The sequence below is a fragment of the Triplophysa dalaica genome, chromosome 19 (assembly GCF_015846415.1).
Source record: "Triplophysa dalaica isolate WHDGS20190420 chromosome 19, ASM1584641v1, whole genome shotgun sequence".
In the NCBI taxonomy this organism is placed as follows: Eukaryota; Metazoa; Chordata; class Actinopteri; order Cypriniformes; family Nemacheilidae; genus Triplophysa; species Triplophysa dalaica.
Window position 1 is genome coordinate 12567779 of NC_079560.1, and position 24713 is coordinate 12592491.

Consider the following 24713-nt stretch of genomic DNA (forward strand, 5'->3'; position numbering starts at 1 on the left):
TATTAATTTATTTGCATTGGATTTTTTGCTAAATTAACAGTAGCATAACAATGCTTATGTTTAATCTTTATGTCCATAACTGATTTACGCTCTCCAGAGGCCTCATGCATCAACGCCGTGTACACACAAAAACTTTGCGTACGCCAGGTTTCAAACTCATTTGTGAGAATGTGTGTTCCTCCACGCCAACTTCATGTCTGATGTGAGTTTGTCCGCCCAATGTTTTAGCATGGCATCAACACAAGTCTATGTACATGAGGCCCCAGATGTTGATCATTAATTTTATTTATCACAAAGTCAGAAATACAAAATAATCATACAGCTTCAACAGTGTGAACTCAATAAAAATTGCGTAATTTATACCCTGGCAAGCTGGCAAACATGCCCACCCATGAACAACGGGTTGACAGAATTGATTCATTTCCTCGTGTGAAGCGTCACCCTGTGCAATTATTTCCTGGCACTGAAATTCTCTAACCTGGTGCCCTGCTCTCTGCTCAGGGCTGGAGCTGTAGGTAGCTGCCCTTCAGGATCAATCAATTCCAGGAATGTGGTGACATGACAATGGAGGTTCAGAAGTAAAGATCCGAGCCCCAGAATTGAGTGCCAAATAAGCAGAATTTATTAAATCTCATGGTGTGAACACTCAGCATCTTTCAAACACTAGAAACACAAAGCTGATTTGGTGCTCAGAACTGGAAATTGAATGGAATAGAATAGACATTTATATTTAATATATATGTTATATTATATATAATAATATTAACATATGCAATACAGACATTTTCATTGTGATATCCAGTTCTTCATTTGATTATTTTTTATGCATTATCAGACTCAAACAAATTAGGAAGCTACACATGTTTATTGTTGGTAGTGTTCCAAATGACTACACTGTTAAACTGAGTCACAATGGTATAAACAGACACACTGAGTCATACTCTTATTTTTACCCATAAGTCCTGTTGATCTGTTTAAGTCTCAAAGCCCCCAAGTTTGCGTCCAACAATCATTTGAACACCTGCGATGAAGTGTTCAGTTCAGCAGTCTCCTATCAAATATACAAATCATTAGATAGTCATCAAATACATAAAACAGCATTAAAAATACATGAAAAAAATACTGCTCTAAAAGATGCTATATTCTATGATCGCATTTGTTCAAAGAATTCTTCAAAAGCTGCCCATAATCTATTATTTTGTGTTTACCTCTAGCTTCTCAGTTTCTGGTTTGGCTGGAAGAGATTTCTGTGGGGTGTGAAAGGCCTGTGGCAGAAGGGCAGACACAACTTCCATTAATAGGATTTCTGAACACACACACATAGACACACATTTTTGACCACATCACTAGATGGTGCTGGACAGCTGTAGAAATGTTTTATAAAGTAAATCACATTTTAAACTTGGCCCTATTGAAGCACAAGAGATGTGAATATAAGCACACAGAGAAGATGGATTGCTTTGGTCAGAATCAGCATTAGATACATTACACAAGACGTAAAAAGGAGCTGAAAAGGAATGAGTCAAAATGCAAGTTATGAAACAGTATTCGTGGTGAAAAATAATAATACTCTTAAACATTAATCAGAAAAGTTTTGTTGAAGTGACTGAAAGATCTTTCAATAGGTATTCATTCAATTTGATATATGTTGTACTAAAATATGTAGTCTTTAAAGTGATAGTTCGCCAAAAAGTTTCATTCTGTCATCATTTACTCAGCCTCTTGTCCGCAGAACACAAGAGAAGATATTTCAAAGAATGTTGGTAACCAAACAACGGCGGTACCCATTCGCTTCCATAATATGGAGACAAAACCAATGCAAGTCAATGGGTACCACCGTTGTTAGGTCACCAACATTGCCGATTACGTTGCAATTCAATAGTCAATGTCTGTCGTTTTACTCCTTTTCAAGTTTGGAACCGAGTCACGATACTGAGGAGTTGACCTCATTGTTCGTATCTACCTGTGAAAATACATTCGACAATGTTGCTCCATCTAGAACTGTGTGTGCTAAACCAAAGACCTAACCATGGCTAAATGATATTACTCGTGCCGCGAGACATGAGTACAGGAGAGCTGAACGCCAGTGGAAAAAAACGGATTGCAGATATCATCTGACATTTTAAAAGGAAGCCTGCTTAAATATCAAAAAACGATCATAGCTGAATGAGTATTTTTCAGATATTATCTCTCCTAATTCTCAGAATCCTTGCACCTTGTTCAATACATTAAATGCTGCTGTGAACACCCCTCAACCAAACTGCTTTGAGTCTCCTCCAGGATCGTGCAAGTTTTTTTCATTTTTTCATTAATAAGATGGAGCAAACATTTCTCATCTTTCTAATGACACATAATCTACTCCCATGTGTTCTGCTGTTTTTAATCAATTCGAGCCAGGGTTTCTTTCTTCCTTGGAAGCAGTTCTTGCCAATTTTAGACCTATCTCAAAACTACCGTTTCTTTCAAAATTATTGGAGAAAGTTGTTTGTAAGCAATCGCAATCCTTTTTAGATCTACATGGGCTACATGAAGTGTTTAAATGTGTCTGGTTTTAAATCTCTGCACAGCACTATTGGACAGCGACTTCAAACTGGACAAGCAGGTTCATTTAGTTATTAAATCTAGTTTTCACAGTTAAGGCAAGTCTTTTTTGTCTTTTAACGATTTTGAGAGAGTTATTCATGCTTTTATATCGACCCGACTTGACTATTGCAAAAGCCTTTATGTGGGTATTGGTGATGCTTCCCTCACACGTCTGCAGAGGGTACAAAATGCTGCTGCCCGACTATTAACGGGAACGCGTAAACAAGGACACATCACACCGATATTTGCCGCCCTCCACTGGCTACCTGTTCGCTTTAGAATTGATTTTTAGATTTTAATTTTGGTTTTCAAGGCACTGAGCGGTTTAGCTCCTAAAAATCTCTCACATGACCGTGCCTTTGTGGTGGCGGCGCAAAAACTCTGGAATAATTTGCCTTTGCATGTCAGGCAGGCTCAAATTCTTTCAGTTTTTAAAACCCAACTTGAACTTTTTTATTGTCTTGCATTTAATACAGTATGAGAGTGGCTTTTATACATACACTGTAAAACTTTGCTGTAGTTTTTGCAGCAGGTTTGCCTGTAACTTACTGTAGATTTAATTATTACTTAATATACTTTCCAATTGGTACTGTTCTCAATTACTTCAAAATCAAAATTAAAACACAAAATGAGCAAGAAGAGACTGGCATTAGTACAGCAACACTGCAAAAAATGACATTCTTCCTAAGCATCTTCCTCTTATTTTCTGTAAAAATATGAAAAACTTCTTAAATTTCGATACATTTACCCCACATACATTTACATTTATGCATTTGGCAGACACTTTTATCCCCAAAAAAACGTACATTGCAGTATCCTATACATTTAAACTTAGCTATATGCATTCCCCTAGTATCTAACCTTCAACCTTGCGTTGTTAGCGCAATGCTCTTACCGCCGAGCTACAGGAAAGTACATAACAAGAAAAGTGACTCAAGATATTTAGTATTATTTTATGAAAGAAAAAGATATAAACTAGGTAAGTTCATGCATAAAACAAAATAGTACATTAAATCTACAGTAAGTTACTGGCGAGCCTGCTGCGAAATTACAGCAAAGTTTTACAGTGGACGTGTATTGGCTGCAAATGTAATTTTGTATTTGTATTTTATATACATAATATAATACCCTTGTTACTTGTAGTACTTTTTATTATGTCTGTACAGCACGTTGGTGAACATGTCTGTTCTATAAAAGTGCTTTACAAATAAATAAACTTAAACTAAACTATACATTCTTCAAAATATCTTCTTTTTTGTTCTGCAGAAAAAAATCATACAGGTTTGAGTGTGAATAAATGATGAAAGAATTTTCATTTTTGGGTGTCTTAGCACACCCCCAGTCGAACACAGACATGGTTGCCGCGGGGCTAAGAGTATATTCCATCTGTTACAGACAATGAACATTATTACCTTTTTGGCTTGCTGTACTTCGTCTGTCGACTTGGACCGGTTCTTTACCGTCTGTTTCTGTGGCGAGATGGTGGATACCTTGAGGTAATAACTTTAAGTTTAATATTCTGCATACATCACTGAAATATACAGTTTTTGTATTAGGATTATACTGTATTCTATGATTATTTTAGGCTTCGTTGGGCTGTTGGTTTAGCCTCACTCACTTTATTCTCTGTGTTCTCCATATCTCAGCTTGAGAAGGTAAATCCGCTTTGTTTTTAGGCGATGTACAGCGATCCGTCAATGCTATCGGTTCCCTAAAGGAAGAAATCAAACACATTCATTTGTTTGAATTAACAAGATGAAAAGGGCATATTAATTTCAGACTATATTTCCGTTGGTTCATGAGAAAATATGTTGAAATGAATCGCTAATTTGTCCTCAAACATTACTGTCCGCTCAGTAAAGAAAGGGTCTTTGTAAGAAAGATGGGTTGTTTTCACCACTCCTTTGTGCCATGTCTCTGTGGGAAATTCGTATCTGAACAAAATGATTACAGATTGCTCCTGGCGGGCATCCTGTGAAAAGGTAGGCGTATAGCTGAGATTTAGACATGATCCGTGAGGTGAAGAGAAGCACGGAAAGCACATTTCAAATGCAGGATGTTGCTTCCTTGAAACTCCTAAATCCTGAATCTTAATATCCCCAGAACAACTCAACTTTAGCATTTTTATAACCGTGCTTGTATGCACAAAAGTTGCACAATTTTAGGGTAGTTGTCAGGTTATAGCTCATACTATAGTGGTATACACAAGTGGTAGAGCATTGCATTAGCAGTGTAATTTTTTTACATGACTTAAACCCAACAAGTTAGAGTAATTCAAACCATTTCAGGAAACCGAATGACTTATGAACATATGACTTTATGACTGATGAATATAAGTATTAAGTATTAAATAAGTACAAATTCTGTAAATTAGTTTTAAAACACAAATGGTTTTAGCCCATCTGTTGGTTCTAACGATTTAAGTTCCCGTAACTTTAATGACAAAGATATATGTTGCACTGTAAGTTGCTTTGGATAAATGTGTCTGGCAAATGCATAAATATAATGTACTTCTAAGTGTTTCCTTGATGTTAAGTTACTAGCTTGAGCCAAAAGAGACCACTACAGCTGTGTCTCTATGGTATCGTCAATGTTCTTCCAAAACCTTGTATGTCCAAATTTGCTGTTTTTCAAGAAATGGGAAAAACACTATACTATTAAAATGATTACATAGTGTGTTGTCGAAGTTGAGAAGCAGTTGTAATACTTGTTCTGGTCAAATATTTTCATAACCAGAAAGGGTGAATAAAAAGAATGATTTGTGGCAACAAAAAAAGTATTATGGAGGTACAAGATTTCAGAAGGACAGCTACAATATTTTGGTCCCTTGCTATTGCGTCAGGGCTTCATTTAATGCAATATTTGGTGAATTTTTTTGACCAATTTTATCTTTTCCTGGAAAAGAAATTCCGTAAGAAATCTTAATTATTATAACAAACAGTGTCCAAGTTACACAGAGAAGAGCTTAAAATAATCCTTATTAAAGTATATCTAAAGAAATGGCAGATGATTTTACCATTGTTGATGAACAAATAACCATTTGAATCAAGATATATTTAGTCAAAAGTGAGACCTATCCACAGTAACATTCTTCTGGCAGATGCCTTTGTGCTTCTGGGAAAATTGGCTCGTATTAGATTTTGTCCAAATATTCAATGATGCTCAACATCGTTCATTCCAGGGAAAGCAATTATGAGCGCATCGTCTCTGTGTTATTCAACTCAAACATTCTCCAGCCACTATATCATTTCAGCACTAAAGATTTCTGAAGCAGAAATATGCCTAGACCAACTAAGGTCTTTTTCTTCCTGCACTCATCATATCTGAAATTGCTTATGTGGAAATATTGATATTGGCTAAATTTATGAATGTTGTCCTTGAGTGCACACAGCTTCAAATTATGTTTATGTAACTCAGCAAGTTTAAACCTACATTGTCATTGACTGTTCAGAACCTTGACAGCATAAACGCTTTTCCTTTAATAATATCTGGCTTCTGCGAGCAAAGCCTAGGCTGAATACATGTCTCTTTGCACTGTGCTTCGCTTAGTCCTTCACGTAACTGAAATGAGTCATAAAAATTGTACAAAAAAAGTACAGAAGAGCACAAATACTGACCAGTGAGCTTGAAATGAAAGAACTAGCTTTCAATTATTTTAAATAAAGAAAATTCAAGGAGGAATGAATGTCCACTACCTTATCTGTGGGTACTGTAAAGTAGACATGCACTTTATCATTTGTAATACACAATAATTAGTTACTAATTGATAATCACTCATTAAATATAAGCACATTTTGGGACTTTGTCACATTTCAACACGTGTTTATGCTTCCGTTAAACTATTATTAAAACATCACCAAATTATGCTAAAAACGAACTTTAAACTTGCATTTAATACAATTTCAATAATCAATATTAAAACTCTTATCCAATCAAACCGAACTCACTATTATCAAAAGTGCTATTAATTCCACAGCCAAACTAGACTTTCAGAATGTGAAATTGCTATGTAGAGCCATGGGTAGCAGCCAGAAAAAAATGTTTATAAAGAACCACATGAACTTTTCAATTTACACATCATTAACAAATTTGGCTTTTTTTATATAATTTTAAAGCTGTATTTAAAAAAAAAAACTATTGTGCAATTTTATTATTATAGCATTTCAACGGAAAAGGTCACACCATGGCTAAATAATCTTCTTTTGGTCACACATTGTATATGAACTCACAGGTCAGAGTTCACCAAACTTGATCTTTACAAGGCAGCAAAATGTGATTTTTAATAATTCTTTTGCAGGATCTTGCATTTCTGATCAAATGCATTTGCATGTGTATGAATGGTCAACGGAATGGAAACATTTAGTGTGGCCGCGACAAAACCAAAGTCGTCCCTCACAGTGGCCATATTTCACATTCAGTCAGCTAGTTTGGTCATACGAGTTCAAGACCTATAGCTCAATAGGGGAGGACTGATATCTTTAAAGTCACTATGAAATCATTTTTATTTTATGGATTATTGCAGTGTTTGTTATAAATTATTTATCAGTGACCCTATCTCTGCAAGCGCTCTTACTGACGTAAGTAGTCGTTCTTATTATAATATTTCCGCCCCTTGTTCTGAACGTGTCCACCCATTGCGCTGCCGCCATTGTTGTTTTCACATGTGTGAAGTTCCAACACGATTGAAAATGTAGCAAAGCTTATGAACTGTTGTGTTGTTGGCTGCACAGAACAATGTTCCCAGCCTTACGGGAGACAAGAGAGCGATGGATTTGTTTAGTTTTCAATGGAAATCATCCACACCGAACGAGGCAAAGGTGCAAATAAAGACATTGTTAGTACCGGTATTTTTTAAGTAAAACCTCAGGGACACTTTTGTCCATTCACTATTAGAAAGCAATGTGTGTGGCTTGTAAACACATTCGACGGGATTGTTCTGTGTAACGCTAATTTGATTTAGAGAAATAGCGATAATTTTATCTTGATTATCCTCACTTCAGAAAACTGTGTGATTGGTTTGTAAACACGCGACGCGGTTCTCTCTCCCAACAGGGACCGGAGGAGCTTCGATAATGGCCCCGGGGGTAACAGGTGTGCTTATCGAAAACAATGTGTTTGGTGTTCAAAGATGAGAACTTGTTTCTCATTCGCTTTATGTATCCATACTTTATTGTTTTGTTTCTGGAAGCACAGGCTCACACAGCACGTTTTCTGCTGAAAAGGGGGCGGAGACTAGCAGCTCTCTTGCATTTAAAGAGACACACACACCAAAACAGCGCGTTTCTCCTCACATGCAGAAGTGGGCATGTAGCGCATGGTATTTTTGGTAAAACTTCACAAACACACTCTGGGGACACCAGAGACTTATTTAACATCTAGTGAAACCATGCGAACAACCACTTCTTTAAGTCTGACGTTAACTACACCATACATTTTATACAGAATTCATTTATTAATTTAGTAGATTCTTTTATACAAATACATATAAACATACAAAATATTCATATATTTTTTTGCTGTGTGAGCTTCCCCTAGACATTATAAGAGAGAAGCATGAGGTGAGCGTGACCTCAGATGTGAGCTGAGTGAAAATGTCAGCACACAGAAGACAGCAGACAGTGACTCATCAAACCTCCATCCTTCACACGAAAAGAGTGTGTGCGTGTGTTGCGTGTGTATTTTCTGTCAGAAGATAGACTATGAGGGCGAGATAGTAAGATTTATACATAGATAAATAGAGTGGGGGAAGAGTTTTAAAAAGAGATTCAAATGAACTCCAAATTCAGTCTTGCAAGTTTAGTAGTAGCTTGGGTCATAATCCATTGTTTAATGTACAAAGAAGAGCATGACACAGAGGCACCCACTCAAAATCCCAACCAGGACGAGGACCAATAAGGACTCTTCAGCTCTCCCGACTTCATCATCAGACAGTATTACCATGGCAACAACCAGGAGCTTGACAGATGAAGGAAGGAATGTGACGGGCGGTGTCCCTCCAGGGTGGGTTTAGATAACAGGGACCCCAGTCTCAAATGAGATTTTTCAGCATTCAATAGCTACTGAAAACTTTGTGCAGTGTGCAGAAGAACGTTAAGAACGGGCCACATAAACAGCCTGTTGAGTTTATTCAAATCAGTGATGGTAAATGATACCTTGACTCATTCCAGTTGCTTGACTAAACCATTGTGATGTTTTGAATCATTTACAGTGATACACTTTCTTGTATTTTCTGTCTTTTAGCTTGAGTCATTTCAATTTCAAGTCAATTCAACAGTCTGATTCATCTCAAATTGATCTATCTTAGATTAAGTTTGAACATGTGCGCTGAAGGAAATGAAACGTATTAAAGATAAGTCATTTTGGTGACTTTGGGAAGACGCTTGAGTTTTCTCACAGTCGAATAGATCACAGGAAATGAGTTTTATGTGACTCATTTTATCTTGAGTTTTATCTTTTAGTCATTGTGCTAATAGTCCTGGGGGTTTAGAATGGCAAGTGTTGATATTTTGATGCATTTATGCACCCCCCCTAAAAAAACGTTGTTTTATATCAACTCAGCATTGGGTCAAAAATGGTCAAACCCAACAACTCGGTTATAAATTGCCCTACGCTGGGTTGTTTTATCCCAACTGTTGGGTCAAATATAAAGCAAAGAGTTTCTGGTTAATTTGACCCTTTTGTCCATTTTTGACCCAATGATGGATTAAAATAACCCAACATTTTGAGAGTGAAATATGAGATAGCATATAAAAGAAAAACATTGAAAAACTTAATCAAATAATGTTATCAGATAACATCAAACACTTACTTTGACTTACTTCTATATTGGCATTTTTATAGAAAATAAATCTTATTTGAATATATACGTATCTCTACTAATTGAAATAAACTCTTACACTACAGAATATGAGTGTGGTGTTTGACCAATATTATAGGAACCAACATATTGAGTACGTATTGGTGAAGTGAATGTCACATTCAACTATTCTACATACACACACACACACACACAAAGGGTTAAAAGGAAAGCATCTCACACAAAACTGAATCATGAAAAAAATACATGAACTTGAAGGTGCTTGTCCTGTAATAAATATCTACAACACAAAAGCGCTATTAGACATTGAAGTTGTTAAAGCGGTCTTACCTTTTAAAACCTGTTGTATTTTCAGTGTATACTCATTGAGGACACTCAGAGTTGTGCTGGCGCGGTTCTGCTTTAAAACAATTTAAAATGAACCTTTGCAAACCAGCTAGAACTGTAACAATCGTATCCTTACGAAGAGCTGCTCAGTGATATATGGCAGAATCATCACCTTGCAGATTCTCCTCCCTCCCTCCCTTTCACTCATCTCTCCCATTCTCTCTCTCTCTCTATCTCTATCGCTCTCTGTCTATCAGCCTTCCATTTCCTCTCACACTCTCGCTCTCTCTTACTTTCTCCCTGTGTCTCATCTCGAGTGCTGGTCATCCTAGTCTGGTTCTAAAGCCAGCTCATTACTTCTCCACGCTGACTTTTCAGAAAGCATAAATATTTAGTGCAAAGAATCCCCGGCAAGGACTTTCCTAAGAATAGCTTGCATTAAGTGAGCGTGTTCGTCTTGGTTTGGTTTCTTCTTTCTTTGTTTACCCTCAAGGCGGTTGAAGCAGAACTAAGAGAGAAGCTTAGAGAGAAATTGTGAAAGAGTATTATTTTTCAATATATCTTATTATGTATGTTTTTTAATATACATTACTGGACCTAATGAGCAAGGATTATTAGTGCAAGTCATTCCAAATAGAAACAACATCATAATCTTTCCATTTTCGTGATTGACATTTCAATTATGTTATCTTAACAGCACTAAGCAACGTCTTCATGAAAATACATACAATGTATTGTTTGAGGAGATTCGATAATAAATACAAGCAGCCGGAAAACAACATCGAGTTTCATCGAATGTAAACAATGTTTCTTTGCATTTCCTTATTAAGTCTGAATGACGAGTGTCCGTTTAAGACCACCACTGTCACACATTGAAACATATTTCATCTAATCTGAATTCCAGTGTGAATGAGTATTGAAGCAAACAGTGTCCATTGAGTCATAAGTTCAGCTCACACCACAGTTTCTCGAGCTGGGTTTGAACAGTCGCTCTGAGGTGGGTCTGATGACTTTGGAACAGCAGGAGAATCCATTTCGAGAGAGCTCATATTAGAACAAGAGTCGTCCAGTGATCTGCTAGTCTCTGTCTCCTCAGGCTCCTCCAGGGGTAACTGGAGAAACTGAGGTAACATCAGATGTTCTTTCTTCAGGAGGCCTCTCTGATCATCAGCGCTGCAGCACTGGGCTCGGTTCATCAACTCCACTAAACCTGAAAATCCCACGTTTACATATAACATTGTGCTGGAGTAGACACACTGGGTACTGATATAAGGTTATCAAGCAGAATAAAGTTTACCTTCCATGTCATAGGTTCTCCTCAGTCCAGGGTTCTTCTGTCTGCCACTTGATCTGGGAAGTCCTGTAGGGAACATGTTTGCATCCACAGCACCTCTCCGGTCCTGGTGACGGATTTATAACAGGTTAAACCACAGGGAATGACATTAAAATGAGGGAAAGAAAATGTACAAGTGAACCTAGTGAGGATCCCTGCTGTCTACTGCCTATATGGAGCTTTATGAAAACTTGACACCTGACACATGAAACGGCAGTTCGTGCGAAAGGCAGTGAAAACTCACAACTGGTGTTACACTGTCGCTAAACTAACATGATATTTCGAGAAACCTACTCAAATATAGCACACACAAATATTGGCTGAAAATGATATTATTCATTTTATATTCTTTTTTCAACAAAAATGTAACCTAGGGATGTTTCAATATACTGGTACTGACGATAACCGTGATATTGAACCATGTCAATATTATATTCGTTGCATACAGGTGTAATTCAGTGGCCTCAAAGGAACAGTTCAACCAAAAATGAAAATTACAATATCATTTGCTCTCCACCAATTGTTCCAAATCTGCATAAGTTTCTGTGTTCTGATCAACACAACACATTTGGATGAATGCTTGTGACCAAACAGATCTTGGCCACCATTGACTACCATAGTAGGGAAAATTGCTTTATAAATGTTTTTGTTCTGTTGAACACAAAGCAGATATTTTGAAGAATGTAGGAAAGCAAAAAGTTCTGGGGCATTACTAACAATGTCGTTTTCCTCTTATGGTTGTCAATGGTTGCGAAAAACTGTTTGGTTACAAGCATTCTTCCAAATAACTTCCTCTGTGTTCGTCAGAAAAAAGACATTTATAGCTTTGGAACAACTTGAGGATGTGTAAATGATGATATCATTTTTATTTTGTTTAAAATTTAATTTAATTTTTATATCATATACAACTGTTCCTTTAAGAGCCTCTCTCTCTAATCCTTCCACTCAAAAAAGATGAAAAAAACTAGAAAGACGATTTAACTGATAGCATTATTAACTCATTTAAAAACATTTAAATAGATACTGTGAAAATCTAGTCAAAGTGAATAATTTTGCCACCGTGAAGTGAAAATCCGATATTGTGACAACCCTACTGTAAACATATTTATAATTGACATTTGCAGTGCATTCTGGGATTGCTTTCTCCACTAAGAATGCATGCAATGCCTGTCTAAAAGCATGCTTCCTCTAAGGAAAAATAATTATGCTGTCCACCTTCTGGAAAAGGCTTCAAGTCGAGCATTCGACTCAAAATGAATCCTTAAAATACAGTCTAGTCGGACAGATCATAGGTTTCGGAACAAAACTAATGAGTTCTGCTGGGCAACAGATTCAGACTCACCTGTACTGAAGAAGGTGGGAGACTCTTTGAGTTGTTGGTTTCATCCACAGCTGTAACACAATAAAAATACATATTATAAATACATACTTTATCACATAAAACCCAAAGTTGTTATGCAACAGGTTACAGTGGCTCAGAATTCAGTCAAGAGTGTGAGAGGTTTAATGCTGCAAGGAACAGTGACAGGACCAAAATAACACAAATACATGACTAAAGAGGATCAGAGAACAAATCATTTCACAGATTGAATTTGAACATTGATGGGAATGGGGAAATACAAAGACTAAATACAATACATTTAAAATAATTGCTACAGATGTCGGATTGTAAAAGTTAAAGAAAACCATGAGAAGATATCCATACCTTTATTAAGAATTAGTGTCTTATTGGCCAGAAATGTGACAGGGGTGTTCATACTAATTATGTGTCCACTCCCACCCTAAAAAGAAAAGAAGACACTGAGTGCATGTGCAACTGGCAACAACACAATGTTCTAACCTATGTGTTTTTGCCCATAATTCTGAAGAAATATAACTGAGAAAATAACAAGATATTTAATTTTTACCATACAGTTACAGAAGGTAACTAGGATTTGGGACTAATGAGATTTCACAGTGGGCGGAGCTACTCAAGGTGATGTCACAGAAATAACAATAAACACATTTGATTAATTGCGACAGTAATTGCAATTACAGTTCAAATGTTATAGATATTGTCACATTTTTGCTTCTTTGCCGAAGGAGAAACTGTATATGAAACATGACAAATTCCGTGTAAGGGGACCCCAGGGTGTATGTAGATAGAAATAGCTCATTCTAAGGCAATAAAAACACAACGCTTCATTGTGTAAGGTCTTTATACACCTCTGAACACATAGGTATGTAGATTATTTTGCATCTCTGTCAATGGATCCTCCAGAAAATAACACACTGGACCTTTAAAAAACTGGTACTATACGCATTTACTACTTAGTAATACTATATCCTATAGATTTTATCTTTGAGATTATCAAACAAATTGAGGTTTTCGTGTTTCTTCGGAGCATAAAGAAATGAAATGCTTTGTTCAATAATGTCACTGTCCTACTTTTTGAGTTGGAATTTAATAACCGGAGTAACAGAGACATCAAATCTCTGCGTACAGCTTGCGGTCCATCAAAAAGGGTCAAAATGTTCACTTTTAACAAAGAACAAAATAAAGCATGTGTTCCAGTCGCTCCAGACCATCACTCACCATGGTAACGGTGGCGTCCTGCGGCCTGAGGCGGTATTTGTTAAGCATTGCAGCAAGGGCGTCCTGCAGCATCTTATTGGACTTTACAACAACGGCCATGGTCTTACCTGTAAATGCTACCTTAACCCTGTACAAGAAACACAAACACACATGCACACGTTCACGCCTGACGAAAAACAGCCAATTTAAACAGAATGTTTACACGCAACACCATTTAAAGTGTTATTAAGAGAAAAGGCTATTTGTGTGCACAATACTCACGTAAAAGTTACCCTCAGTTCCAAAAACACCTGCTGGTCCTTCAGTACAAAACTGTCCTGATCCAAAGATAGTGGTTGCTAAAAAGAAAAACATGAAAGAGATATAAAGACCAAGAAATATTGCACTGCACTTAAATATGATTTTTGTTTTTCATGCATGTGATGCAATTGGATTTGTTCAGTACTCCCTATATCTGGTACATCTATCTGTTGCTATGGCAACAACTTAGGCAACAGCATCATGCCGACAAACACAAGTGTAGCTGTCTAAGATAGAAATTGGGAATATTTTGAGAGCCATTACTGTATTTACACATTCATCCATATGCTGCATCTGAAGCCACTCCGTCATTTGCCATTCATAGTGAATGTCCTATTTACTTGTAAATGAGTAAATTCAGACGCAGCTGTAGACTCGAATGCGCTTTGATATGAACATGTCACATCCTGAATGACGCAAATAACTACTTCAACTATTTGATAGAAACACGTTAACAAAAATTTAACTGGGTTTTAAAACCACACGTAGAAAGTTTTTCGAATTGAAACAGATTTCAGTCTGATATGTCATATTTATCAGGATCTATGTCAAGAATTTGCGGTTCTTACTTTATCTTTGCCATGTAAGTAGATGATGATGTCTGACAGAGGAAGACCTCTTTTCTCACACACGCCGGTGAGCATGTCACGGACGGTGAGACCGGGTCGGGCTGGGGTCAGAGAGGCCGTGCCGTCAGGCAGGAAGACACAGCAGTACTTATCCGCCTTTCCTTCCGCAGAACGTGCCACTAATTTCTCAGCCTGTAATAAAAGATATTTATAGAGATGTTCAGTAGTGATGTCAACACAGAAGTCCTATTTACCACATGTTCCCATTGAAATTTCATCTGGATTTTAAGAATAGCAATTTTCAGTGAAATGAGGTCTGTTGTTGTTAATACTGAACTTTGTAATTTGAACCAAACAATTTGTATCGTTTTATGAATATTGTTTGTTGATCAAAACTACTTGAAAGCGAATTTCTACTCAAACTGATAATCTCTATTGAAGAGACAATTCACCCAAGATCAAACATTCGTCCATCATTCCTAAACTCTCATGTCATTCCAAACCGAAGATTTTCTTTTCCTTTGCAGGACTCAAAAGAAGATATTTTGAAGAACGTTGGTAACCAAACTACTCTGAACCCATTGGTTTCTAGTGTATGGACAAAAGACAGACATTTCTCAAAATATCTTAATTTGTGTTCCATAGAAGAAAGAGTCCCATACAGGTTTTGAATGTCACGAGTGTGGACAAACAATGACAGAAATGTTATTTTAGAGTTGAACTATCCCTTTAGGATATGTTTTAAGTATAATGCCCATATAGACTGACTTTACAAAAAGTTACCTCTGAACTCCTCAGTGCCGTCTTGGAGCTGAAAGATGGTTCTGGAATTGCAGAAGAACAGAGAAAAGCACATTCATTACATTGCATTCAATTATTTGTAAAAATATAATTACATTGAGCTCACTTTAATTCATTAAAGTCTCATGTTAAGGTTTGTATTCTGACATCATAACATCACCTCCCCAAGATTCTCTCTTCTCTTTGCGTTTGTCCTTGGCCTTCCTCCTCTCTACCACATCATCAGCCTCTCCTGTACTTGGCTTGACCTTTAACCACTGGAAAACAATCCATTTGAAATTTACATTAATGCAGGTGGCAAGCCCTAGTCCATAGTTGTGTCTGAAATGACATACTATTCACTATGCACTTAAACTATTCCCTATGCACTCAACCATCTAGTGCGTGATTTTAGAAGGGTAGTATCATCCCAAATGGAAAGTCAATAAAAATCAATTTGCACAATGTAAATTTAATGTAATTTTCATCTGTTTTGCCCGTCATCAATTTTGTCAGCATCAGATTGAAGCCTAATCAGTCTGCAGGAGAGTTTTGCTCAAGAACCATACTATAGCCCCGCCTCCCTTCCGCTTCATGAGCTAAACTGTTACCGTTGAATGCATGAAGTTTCCACAGTTCCACACTTCATATTTTTGGTTGAAAAGTGCACTTCTTTTTTTCAATGTTCTTTTTTTTAAATGTTCAATGTAAATGCACTACACACTATTTATACTACAAATGGCATGGAATAGGGCACAAATGCGCGATTTGGGACACATCTCTCAAAAATCTCCATTTCACCATCAAACAAGATCCCACAGTGTTAGAATGAACCTCTTCATAGTTCATAAGCACCGTACCTCTTTGTTTCTGCTGTCAGCTTTGACTTGCTCTTTGGGTGAAGTGCTGGTGTGTTTGGCCGAAGTGAGGAGTTTGCCACGAGAGTCGGGTCCTGGTAGAGGTCTGCCCTCCACATTAGCCAGCATGCAGCTCTGATAGAGCTGTGAGCGCACGAAGCGAGTATAACTGTCAAACTTCATCAGTTTGAAGATCTAGGGGGAAAAGAAAGGAGAGGTGAGGACACTTCTGCTCAAGAGGGAGCCTTAAGATGGGCTTTGGATTTGATTGCTATTTGTAGGATAATTGAGCCGTGGTCTCTGTCTGTTTTTTAACAAAATTGGTTTGCCTCTCTACGTAAGACACAACAAAAGCCTGTTTGTCACTTCTGATGAAGAATTCACTAAGAAGCATGTATTGCGCTCTTAAACTTCACCTGGATTCATTGCATTTCTCCTTAGCTTATGGTCCCTAATGAAATAAATTGCCATGCTGGTTTACGCGGCACAATAGCATCCAAAAAAGCCATGCATTGGTGTGATGTAAGAATTTAACTCTGTTGATTTGCTGTTTTGTTCTCAGGGCTGAAAGCATTTGAAATGAATGGGAACAGACACTTTAGATAGTGCTCTCTTGCTGCGAGGATGGCTTCGTTGAGTTTTGCTCATCTCATGTACAACAGTGTTGAGGGAGAGTTAGTAGTTTGTGATTTAGATGCATTGACATGCATTAGTGCAGGGTTCAATGTTATTCTCCACTGAATCCCATATTTACTCGAAATGCAGCCTAAATTTTGGTTCATTTCTCACAAGAGCTAAAAATTGGGGAAACGCAGGCTGGCACATCAAAATAGGATTTCTAGCTTTTATCCATGAAGTGGCCAATATATTATCGGCCATAACGGTATCGCTTATAAAATCAGGCTGATATACTCAAGCGAATAAATTATGAATAATTTCCAAGCGTTGAACCAATTCGGGTGCAAACTACCCTAGAACGTGTAAATCCAGTTCAGTACTGTCTTGAGACCTGTCAGACTTGTGGGCATTGAGAACACTTTTTTAATATTGTATTTATGCATCTATGGTGGAAAAAAAATCCCCAAGAGCCCCCATATGAATCTCTAGTGTTACTCACAGAATCCTATAATTTTCGCCTTCACTGTACAATCTAATTATTGTCCTTACTTACAAATTATTTGTTAACTTTACTCAGTTGTCAAAATGTATACATTTTACTAGTTTTTATTAAGTTACGATTACTTGCAGGGGAAATAAAACAACTTACTTTTCGCCTTTAGTATATTTTACTTAAATCAAGCAAGTAGCGGCAAGCGGAGCAATTAAGAGCAGATCCTGCCTGAATGCAGGAAAGATTCCCAGCATGCTTTGCACCAGACTGCATTAGGAGAGTACATTTTTTAAAATATGATTATTTTATATGTTTTTAATAAACTTAAAGACTTGATAGTGTTTAATGTTCACTTCTCTTAGATATTTAGAAAAGTTTGACATATTTTTCCGTTTTGTGGTTACCACTGTTTAGAATATAGGTGCATGTGATTATGGTCTGCGAAGCTCATATGCTTTTTACCAATGAGCATAGTCTGTGCATACAGGTCTGAGATCAGTCTCCTCTTGCTCATTTTATGTTGCAAAAGTCAAGGTGTTTGATTTATGCATTTTTTTAACAATATTTTTGTGAAATAAAGATATTAATTTGGTGAACTTTTACTCCAATGATGGATAAATGAAATATTTAAACTGTAGTAAAATTTAATTTAGCTATACAGTATTCAAAATTTAGTAATGCAAACTTGTCCGGGTTTACAGTGCAATAAATCCAATGGAAATACTTAAATTGGTAATAATAGTTAATTCTGAGTACTCCACACTAAGTCAAGAGTACATCTGAACAAATTTTTATGGTTACTTGAACTGAACAATACCATTTCACTTTACTTAGTTTTTTAAGGCAATCGGTTTGCATGCTTTTTTTAAGGAAGATCAACTAATCAGATTTTACAGTGTTGAAAGACTAAGTATTTATTGCTTTTATGATTCTTGTTTTGGGGTTTTCTGTACGACATCAGAATGAGTAAATAACGAAAAGGAAAGATTTTTTGTATTAGACCAAATTTATTTTGAAAAACTCAATTTGGCCTGACGTCACATACCTGTTGTTGGGCCTTTTCAAAGATATCAGGATGTGGGTTTCGTACATCTCTCTCCTCTACTCGTACCCTGTCATCTATGTTAATGGGAGAGGTTGCAGTGCTGGACAGGAAGCTGTTGTAAATCAAGAGAGCCTCTCTTCTCAACTATGGTAAGAAAAGACATTGTTTTATGCCAACACATCATATAACACAATCATTTATAGTATTAATTAGTACTAATGCAAAACACACACACTGATAAATGACAGCACAATCATTTACTCGTTCTCATGTGTTTTTAAATCCATATCTTGATATATTTCAGTGGAAAACGGTGGGGATTTTTTTTTAAACAAAGGTCAATTGTTAACAGTTGATGTCATGCCTGCCTTGTGCCTCGGAGGCCATGTTTTATTTGAGAGCTGCGTAATGAATTAATTTAATAATTTAATAAAAAATTGAAACATGCCTTAATTATTGTTCTTCTTACAAAGCTAGACTTAAAATGCATGCGCCAGTGCTGTCCTGTCTGAAGCTTGACAGTTTGAGGTCACTAAAAACTACAAAGAACTACACAGGTGCTCTTTAAAAGTCTGCTTTTATGTTCCACAAAATAAAAAGACTTTTCTTTTAAGAATAATCCTTAAATAACAATGAGAAAGTCATCATCATGTGTGTCTCACCTGTTCAGTTTGGTGGGCAGGTATCTTGCGGTACTTCTCGCAAGCCAACCAGAATAAGATGTTCTCAGCACTGACCTCAGATTTCAGGAATGCCTGTAATGAATATAAATCATGTTCACATTTTTAATAGTTAAGTGTTTTATAGACACTAAATACAGGGGTCATTTTCTACTAGCTGGGCCACCATCAGCTCTATCATTATTGAAAACGAAACAATATAATCACTGAACCAGGAGAGCTGAGACCTCAAAGTTCTTTCACCTCAACACAAAATACCGAATGGTTCTAACCTCTAATAGCAACCCACAGCTTTAGCCTTGCTAAGATCTCCACACCTCCTCATTTGCATATGATTACTTGACTCATGCTTTGGGATGTTTTCACCTCACCGCATTTTTCTTATTATACAAATTTCACAATGAACCGAGGTTGAATGACTTGAAGTGCGTGGTAGGTAAACAAATGTGAAACTAGGTTCTAAAAGTGTTACCTTATAGAGCCAAGCAACATGGCAGCACTCTGTTTGTTAAGAAGTCAATAAATGCATTAAATAATAAATAAATGCCAGAGTTATATCATGTGCGATAGTGATCCTCGAGTTGTCTTATTACCCGCAGTTCAGGTTGGGGCGGGTAAAGAAATCGTCTCTTTATTTGGGGGGCAGGTTGAGCGGGTCATATAAAACAACATTTAAAAAAAATACGTTGCGTGCAATTCCCTATACCCTATATTAAATATTTGATAACCACTTTCTTTGATGAGGTTACAACAACTAGTCCTAAAAGGTAACGTAACTTGCGTGATGTGAGGATTTCCTCAAGAGGTAACAGATGAAAACAGCATTGCAGCACTTTACTTATGACTTCGCCACAATAACTTAAAAAAACAAACCCATTTTCACATCATACAGTATCACGGAAAATCCATCTCTGGCCTGAGCAAATAATTTCAAGCTGGAGCTGCACAATATCATATTTCCACTCTTTCATTATGACCAAAAGATTAAGAGAACATTATATTATCATGATATCTATTGCAATGTGTTTTTAAACATATAAATAAAACTCAGTCAAATTTATTTTTTATATGAATTTATTTATGTAAATTATAATTTTGTTTAATTTGTATTTTTTCATATTTTGGCCAATGAATACAGGTGTATGATGGCAACGAGAGAGAGAGTTTTTAACCATTATGACTTTTAAGACGGAAACTTAAGTGCTGAATAAGTCACAATATTGTCATGTGGTATTAACACAATATTAATAATTAAGGTTTGTAATATAGTTTATGTGAATACCATACTGTAAAAAATATAATTTTTCTGCTATTTCTTTTTACAGATTTTCCACAGATAATGTAAAAAAACTTTAAAATATTGCGAAATTTTACAGTTTTTTTTACAGATTTTTTGTGTATTTTAAAATACCGTCCAAAGTGTAACATTACAGTGAAAGACTGCAAATTTACAAGAAAAACAGGGAAAGCGTGTAATTTTACAAGAAAAAAAAAACATTATTTTACGTTTTTTCTAATACCCCAGCTGCCAAAAAATCCCTTTTTACAGGATTTATTTTATTTTGTGACATCCTATTTTGAACAAGAGTGATAGAATCATGTTCTTACTATTTATATTTATACTATCCATCGTCTGTTCAATTTTTCTACAAATTATGACATGCATTTGTACAATGTTGTTATAATATCGAAAAAAATCATAGTCAAGTGATATAAAATCTATTCAAAGCATCTAAAGAACCATTAGTGAAATAAACCTTTGCATCCAGATGTCTCTTCATTCTGGAAATCTGTACCAAAATGCTCACTTTTGTGATTGTATTAACGGTGTTTGTTGACTCACTGTGAAATAGCGAATGCCTATAGGGTCTTCCAGCAGCCTCTCAAAGCTAACAGCCCAGCTGGCCACCTGGCCCACTCCTCTGGCTCCTTCAGTGGGTACAGTGGGCAAACTGGAGTTACTGCTGGAGTACTGCGTCCCTGCTCGCTCATCTATCTCCAGCACGTTCAGCTCTGACACGCATGAAACAGAGAGGTAAGTGTTGAACCTGGGTTGGTGAATTTATATCTACTGAAATTATCTTTATAAAACCTAAAACTAGGCCAAATGTAATATATAATATTATGTTAACACAGACTTTTAATCTGAATGTGATTAATAACAATTAATTGTTTGACAACCCTTTACTTACTTATCTATTAACTAACTATTATAGTATATGTTATACAAGAAGGTGTGATAGTATACTCAGCTCACTAGAATACATATATGTACAATATATACATGTATATATATGATACGATGTGGGTTTCATGATTGTATCATGATTCCCTGGACAAAATGTACAAAGTTTAATTAATTAATTAACAACACTATAAAAAAATCCCAAACAAGAATATTTTTGTTTTGTTTAAGAATTGACAACAATTCAGTTGGATCTCTAGGTCTTTCTAACAAATTAATAAGGTTAATAAGGGAATTAAGAAAGCTAAATGCCAAGATTTAAAAAATCTGTAAGGGCACAATATATTGTATTGCAATGAAGGATTTTTTTTACTTTTTTTATACAGTTGTTTTACATGTATCGTAAATTTTGCATTGAATTGTGTTTTAGCATTAAAGCAAATGTTTGTACATTAATCAAATAAAGTAATGAAAAATGAATGACCATCAAATTTTCTGTTCTTTTTTACAGAGCATAACACGGACCGTTTAGAAGCAGTATTTATATTATTTTATACGTAAAGCATTTTTTTGGTATTAATATCTGTGATACATTAACATATTGTTACACCCCTATAGATAACATGTAAAAAGAATGTTGTTTTAAACACATTTAATAACCAGGGCTGCCAACTTTTCAGTTCAGCTTGGAGGGAGATTTTTTGGGCTGGGGGGTTATGTTATAGAGGAACTGCAGAGAGAAGAGGATGGCGGAAAGTTTTAAACAAAACACAAAACCTTGCAGTAGAAGTATGGTGATTGTCATAAGATACATTTTAGGAGCTTTTTTGCCTTTAATTTTGAAAGGACAGTGGAGAACGTAGAGGAAACCATTGGATAGAGACAGGCGAGCTGTACCTGCAAAAGAAACCTGAGACGGGAATCCTACTCAGGATGGGTCGCAATTGCATTGTCACTATATATCGGCACACTAACCACAGAGCTATTGGCGATGTCAAACACAGCCTTCGAATTGAGACGCAGATGTGGATTTCTCTTATAAAGACTCTAGACATTTGATCTTGTCAACTAATAAAGAAATTGACAAAAAATGAAAAAGTGTTTGTCTATTAGAATATAGAATTAATGCATCTGCAAATAATTCTTTCATTTGTTTAGGCTTACCACAACAGACTTTCAAAGCCATACAGTTTAATATGTACATTTATTCCAAATCGTATCCATAATAAACTGCTGAAAACGGCTCTGTTACTATCTCTTGTCTCGTCACACTGATAATGATCACATAAATGACATATTTTCCATTTAAAGCGGTGTATTGTAGTTTGCATCAGTGGATCTAATCGCATAACATGTCTATTGTTGTAAAATATTGATTTTTAAGCAATTTACGTCGTGTGTTGAACGAGAAACTTAACTGTCGTCTTTAATTTTATTTGTCACCACAATCTCTCTGTAAGCAGTAACTCCCGCCTTCTTACATTTGATTGGTCAATGGCCACGTTATTTTGACATTGAGGTCCACTGATAAACTGCTGATGAGGAAAGTTTGCATCACCAATATACAGGCTTTTAGATATGAATTTTATTAAACGCAACACAAAAAAATGGCGGGTGCGACCCTGCGTGAGAAAATGGATGAGTGGCGTGAGAAAACAGTCAATTGCGTGACAGTTGGCAGCCCTGTTTATTATACAAACTAATGCAATCTTGATTTGGACCCTTTCCGATCTAACCCCTAAGCAGAGCTTACTATAGGTCACACTCGCAATCTGTTTCCAATTTTATTAAGACATTTCTTTGAACCTATATCATTTTTATTACGTCCTTACGTTGTACACTATTCATGGAAAGTGCCAAAGCATGTCTTAAATTCACTTCACATAACACTGTGAAAATAAACTCACTTCTCACTTCCGATACTACAAATATCACTTGTTTTGTGGCATAGATGTACGCAGCGGAGGAATTTCCCTGCTTTGGACTACAGTTTCACTTTATGAATGATTTGCATCACATGCACATCACAGGCGCTTCTAATGTTTGTCTTATGCAGTCATAAATTCTGAGCAGCCACGTGACTTCCACCTCTGACGGTCTGTCTGCCTACCGGTCTTTTTTTCTCTGGGCTCTCAGAATGACACTTACAAAAAAGAGGAAATTATTGAAGTTACACCTTGCTGCCCCAAAAAAATGATCTAAACAGGTCAGTAATAAAGTGATGAGCTCTTGTGTGCGACTGCGTCGATCAGCCACATGGATAAAATATACTAAAAAAATCAATAATAAAAAAAATCCCCCTTGTGCCTTTGAAGATGTAACACAGAGGAACACATCATTCATCTTCCTGCCACTCTCTAAAAGTATGATTATTAATTCATAACTCACCTCCATCAGAAACAGCCAGCGTCTGTGGGTGAAAATGAAATGACATCAATCAGAGCTGTAATTTGATGGATTAGATGTATTAAATCGCACTAATCAAAGATATGAATGTTGGATCACAGGGTACAGTCAACATCGCTATTGGAAAACTCAGTTAAAGCACATTTTTACGGCAAATAAGCCTGGTTTGATTCAGTGCCCTCAGTTGAATGAAGCAGACACAAGCAACAGAGAGAGATAAAGACAGCACAAGCTTCAAAATGTGACACACAATTGAAGTCTGGGATAAAATGGCTGCTCTTTTTGACTCCAATTGCATTTTAGCTGATATTATTGTTCTCGTCTCATTCCCGGGAGGATAATGTCATGGGATTTATGTCTAAAATGCTGCCAGAAATCAAGCAGAAGTGGTGAAAAAGATAACAGTTCCGCCTTAATTCACAAGTCACAAGAACTTGTCTTCTGACAGTATTTTAGGTCTTCTTGTGGGAGAATAAAATGTTGTCAAGCCCGTTGTTATCAACCGAGGCCACATTTGCCAGCCGTATTTTAAGCAATTTCCATATTCAGTTGATATCTGTGGCAATGCTGTCATATAATACAAAACATACACACACACACAAATGAACAACAGGTGCCTTTATACATACCATAGGTCCATTGGATACTCCAATGTAATTCCCCTTCAAAGACATATCCTTACAATCACATGTACCTCAGAATATTAATAAGCGAATGAGCGAGTCGTTTCTCATGTGTGTATGAGCCGTGCTCTAAACACAATATAACTTCCTGCTCGAACAGGAAGTCTTACCATGGTAACATGCCGCAAGAGGAAGCGTGGGCACGTTTCAGACAAGGCTCATTTTTTTCTTTTAGTACTTTTCACAGTGAAGCCATGGCGGCAGATCTTCCATTCTTTCATAACAAAGTCATTTGCGTAAAAAGAATGACACAGTGTGGCATTGAGTGTTGGAAGTCATTGAAGGTCAATGATGTCTTGGCCTCAAACAAAACTAAAAATGTAGATTTTCTTGAATCTAGTTGTAATTTGAATAACACTGGGACACAAATATACAGATTCAGGTATTGTGTGAGAAGGCAAGCATATATGGGGAAATGCTATTTGACAACATCATCGCTCAAGCCGTCGTGATCAAAATACT

The 24713-nt window shown here is 36.4% G+C and overlaps 1 protein-coding gene across 1 annotated transcript; it reads right to left on the minus strand.

The window, feature by feature from the left end:
- Positions 1-265: 265 nt before the first annotated feature.
- rgs14b (regulator of G protein signaling 14b) lies at positions 266-24318 on the minus strand. Its single transcript, XM_056730179.1, has 19 exons — positions 24198-24318; positions 23551-23572; positions 20821-20990; positions 18960-19052; positions 18298-18441; positions 16145-16336; positions 15466-15562; positions 15288-15328; positions 14505-14696; positions 13897-13973; positions 13636-13762; positions 12766-12841; positions 12403-12452; positions 11025-11127; positions 9731-10937; positions 4202-4294; positions 3996-4073; positions 1209-1265; positions 266-1051 (listed from the first exon to the last, which is right to left on the minus strand). The coding sequence occupies exons 1-15, from the start codon at positions 24240-24242 to the stop codon at positions 10681-10683; spliced, it is 1686 nt and encodes a 561-aa protein (XP_056586157.1). The 5' UTR covers positions 24243-24318; the 3' UTR covers positions 266-1051; positions 1209-1265; positions 3996-4073; positions 4202-4294; positions 9731-10680.
- Between the last annotated feature and the right edge of the window lie 395 nt (positions 24319-24713).

What these genes read in the sequence shown, in the direction of transcription:
- rgs14b (XM_056730179.1), bottom strand. Translation starts at nt 24,242, where the DNA reads ATGTCTTTGAAGGGGAATTACATTGGAGTATCCAATGGACCTATG. An exon ending in TTGAAAAGGCCCAACAACAG is followed by an intron (nt 16,337 to 18,297) that starts GTATGTGACGTC and finishes TTTTCCCCCTAG; the next exon opens with ATCTTCAAACTGATGAAGTT. An exon ending in CTGACAGCAGAAACAAAGAG is followed by an intron (nt 15,563 to 16,144) that starts GTACGGTGCTTA and finishes ATTGTTTTCCAG; the next exon opens with TGGTTAAAGGTCAAGCCAAG.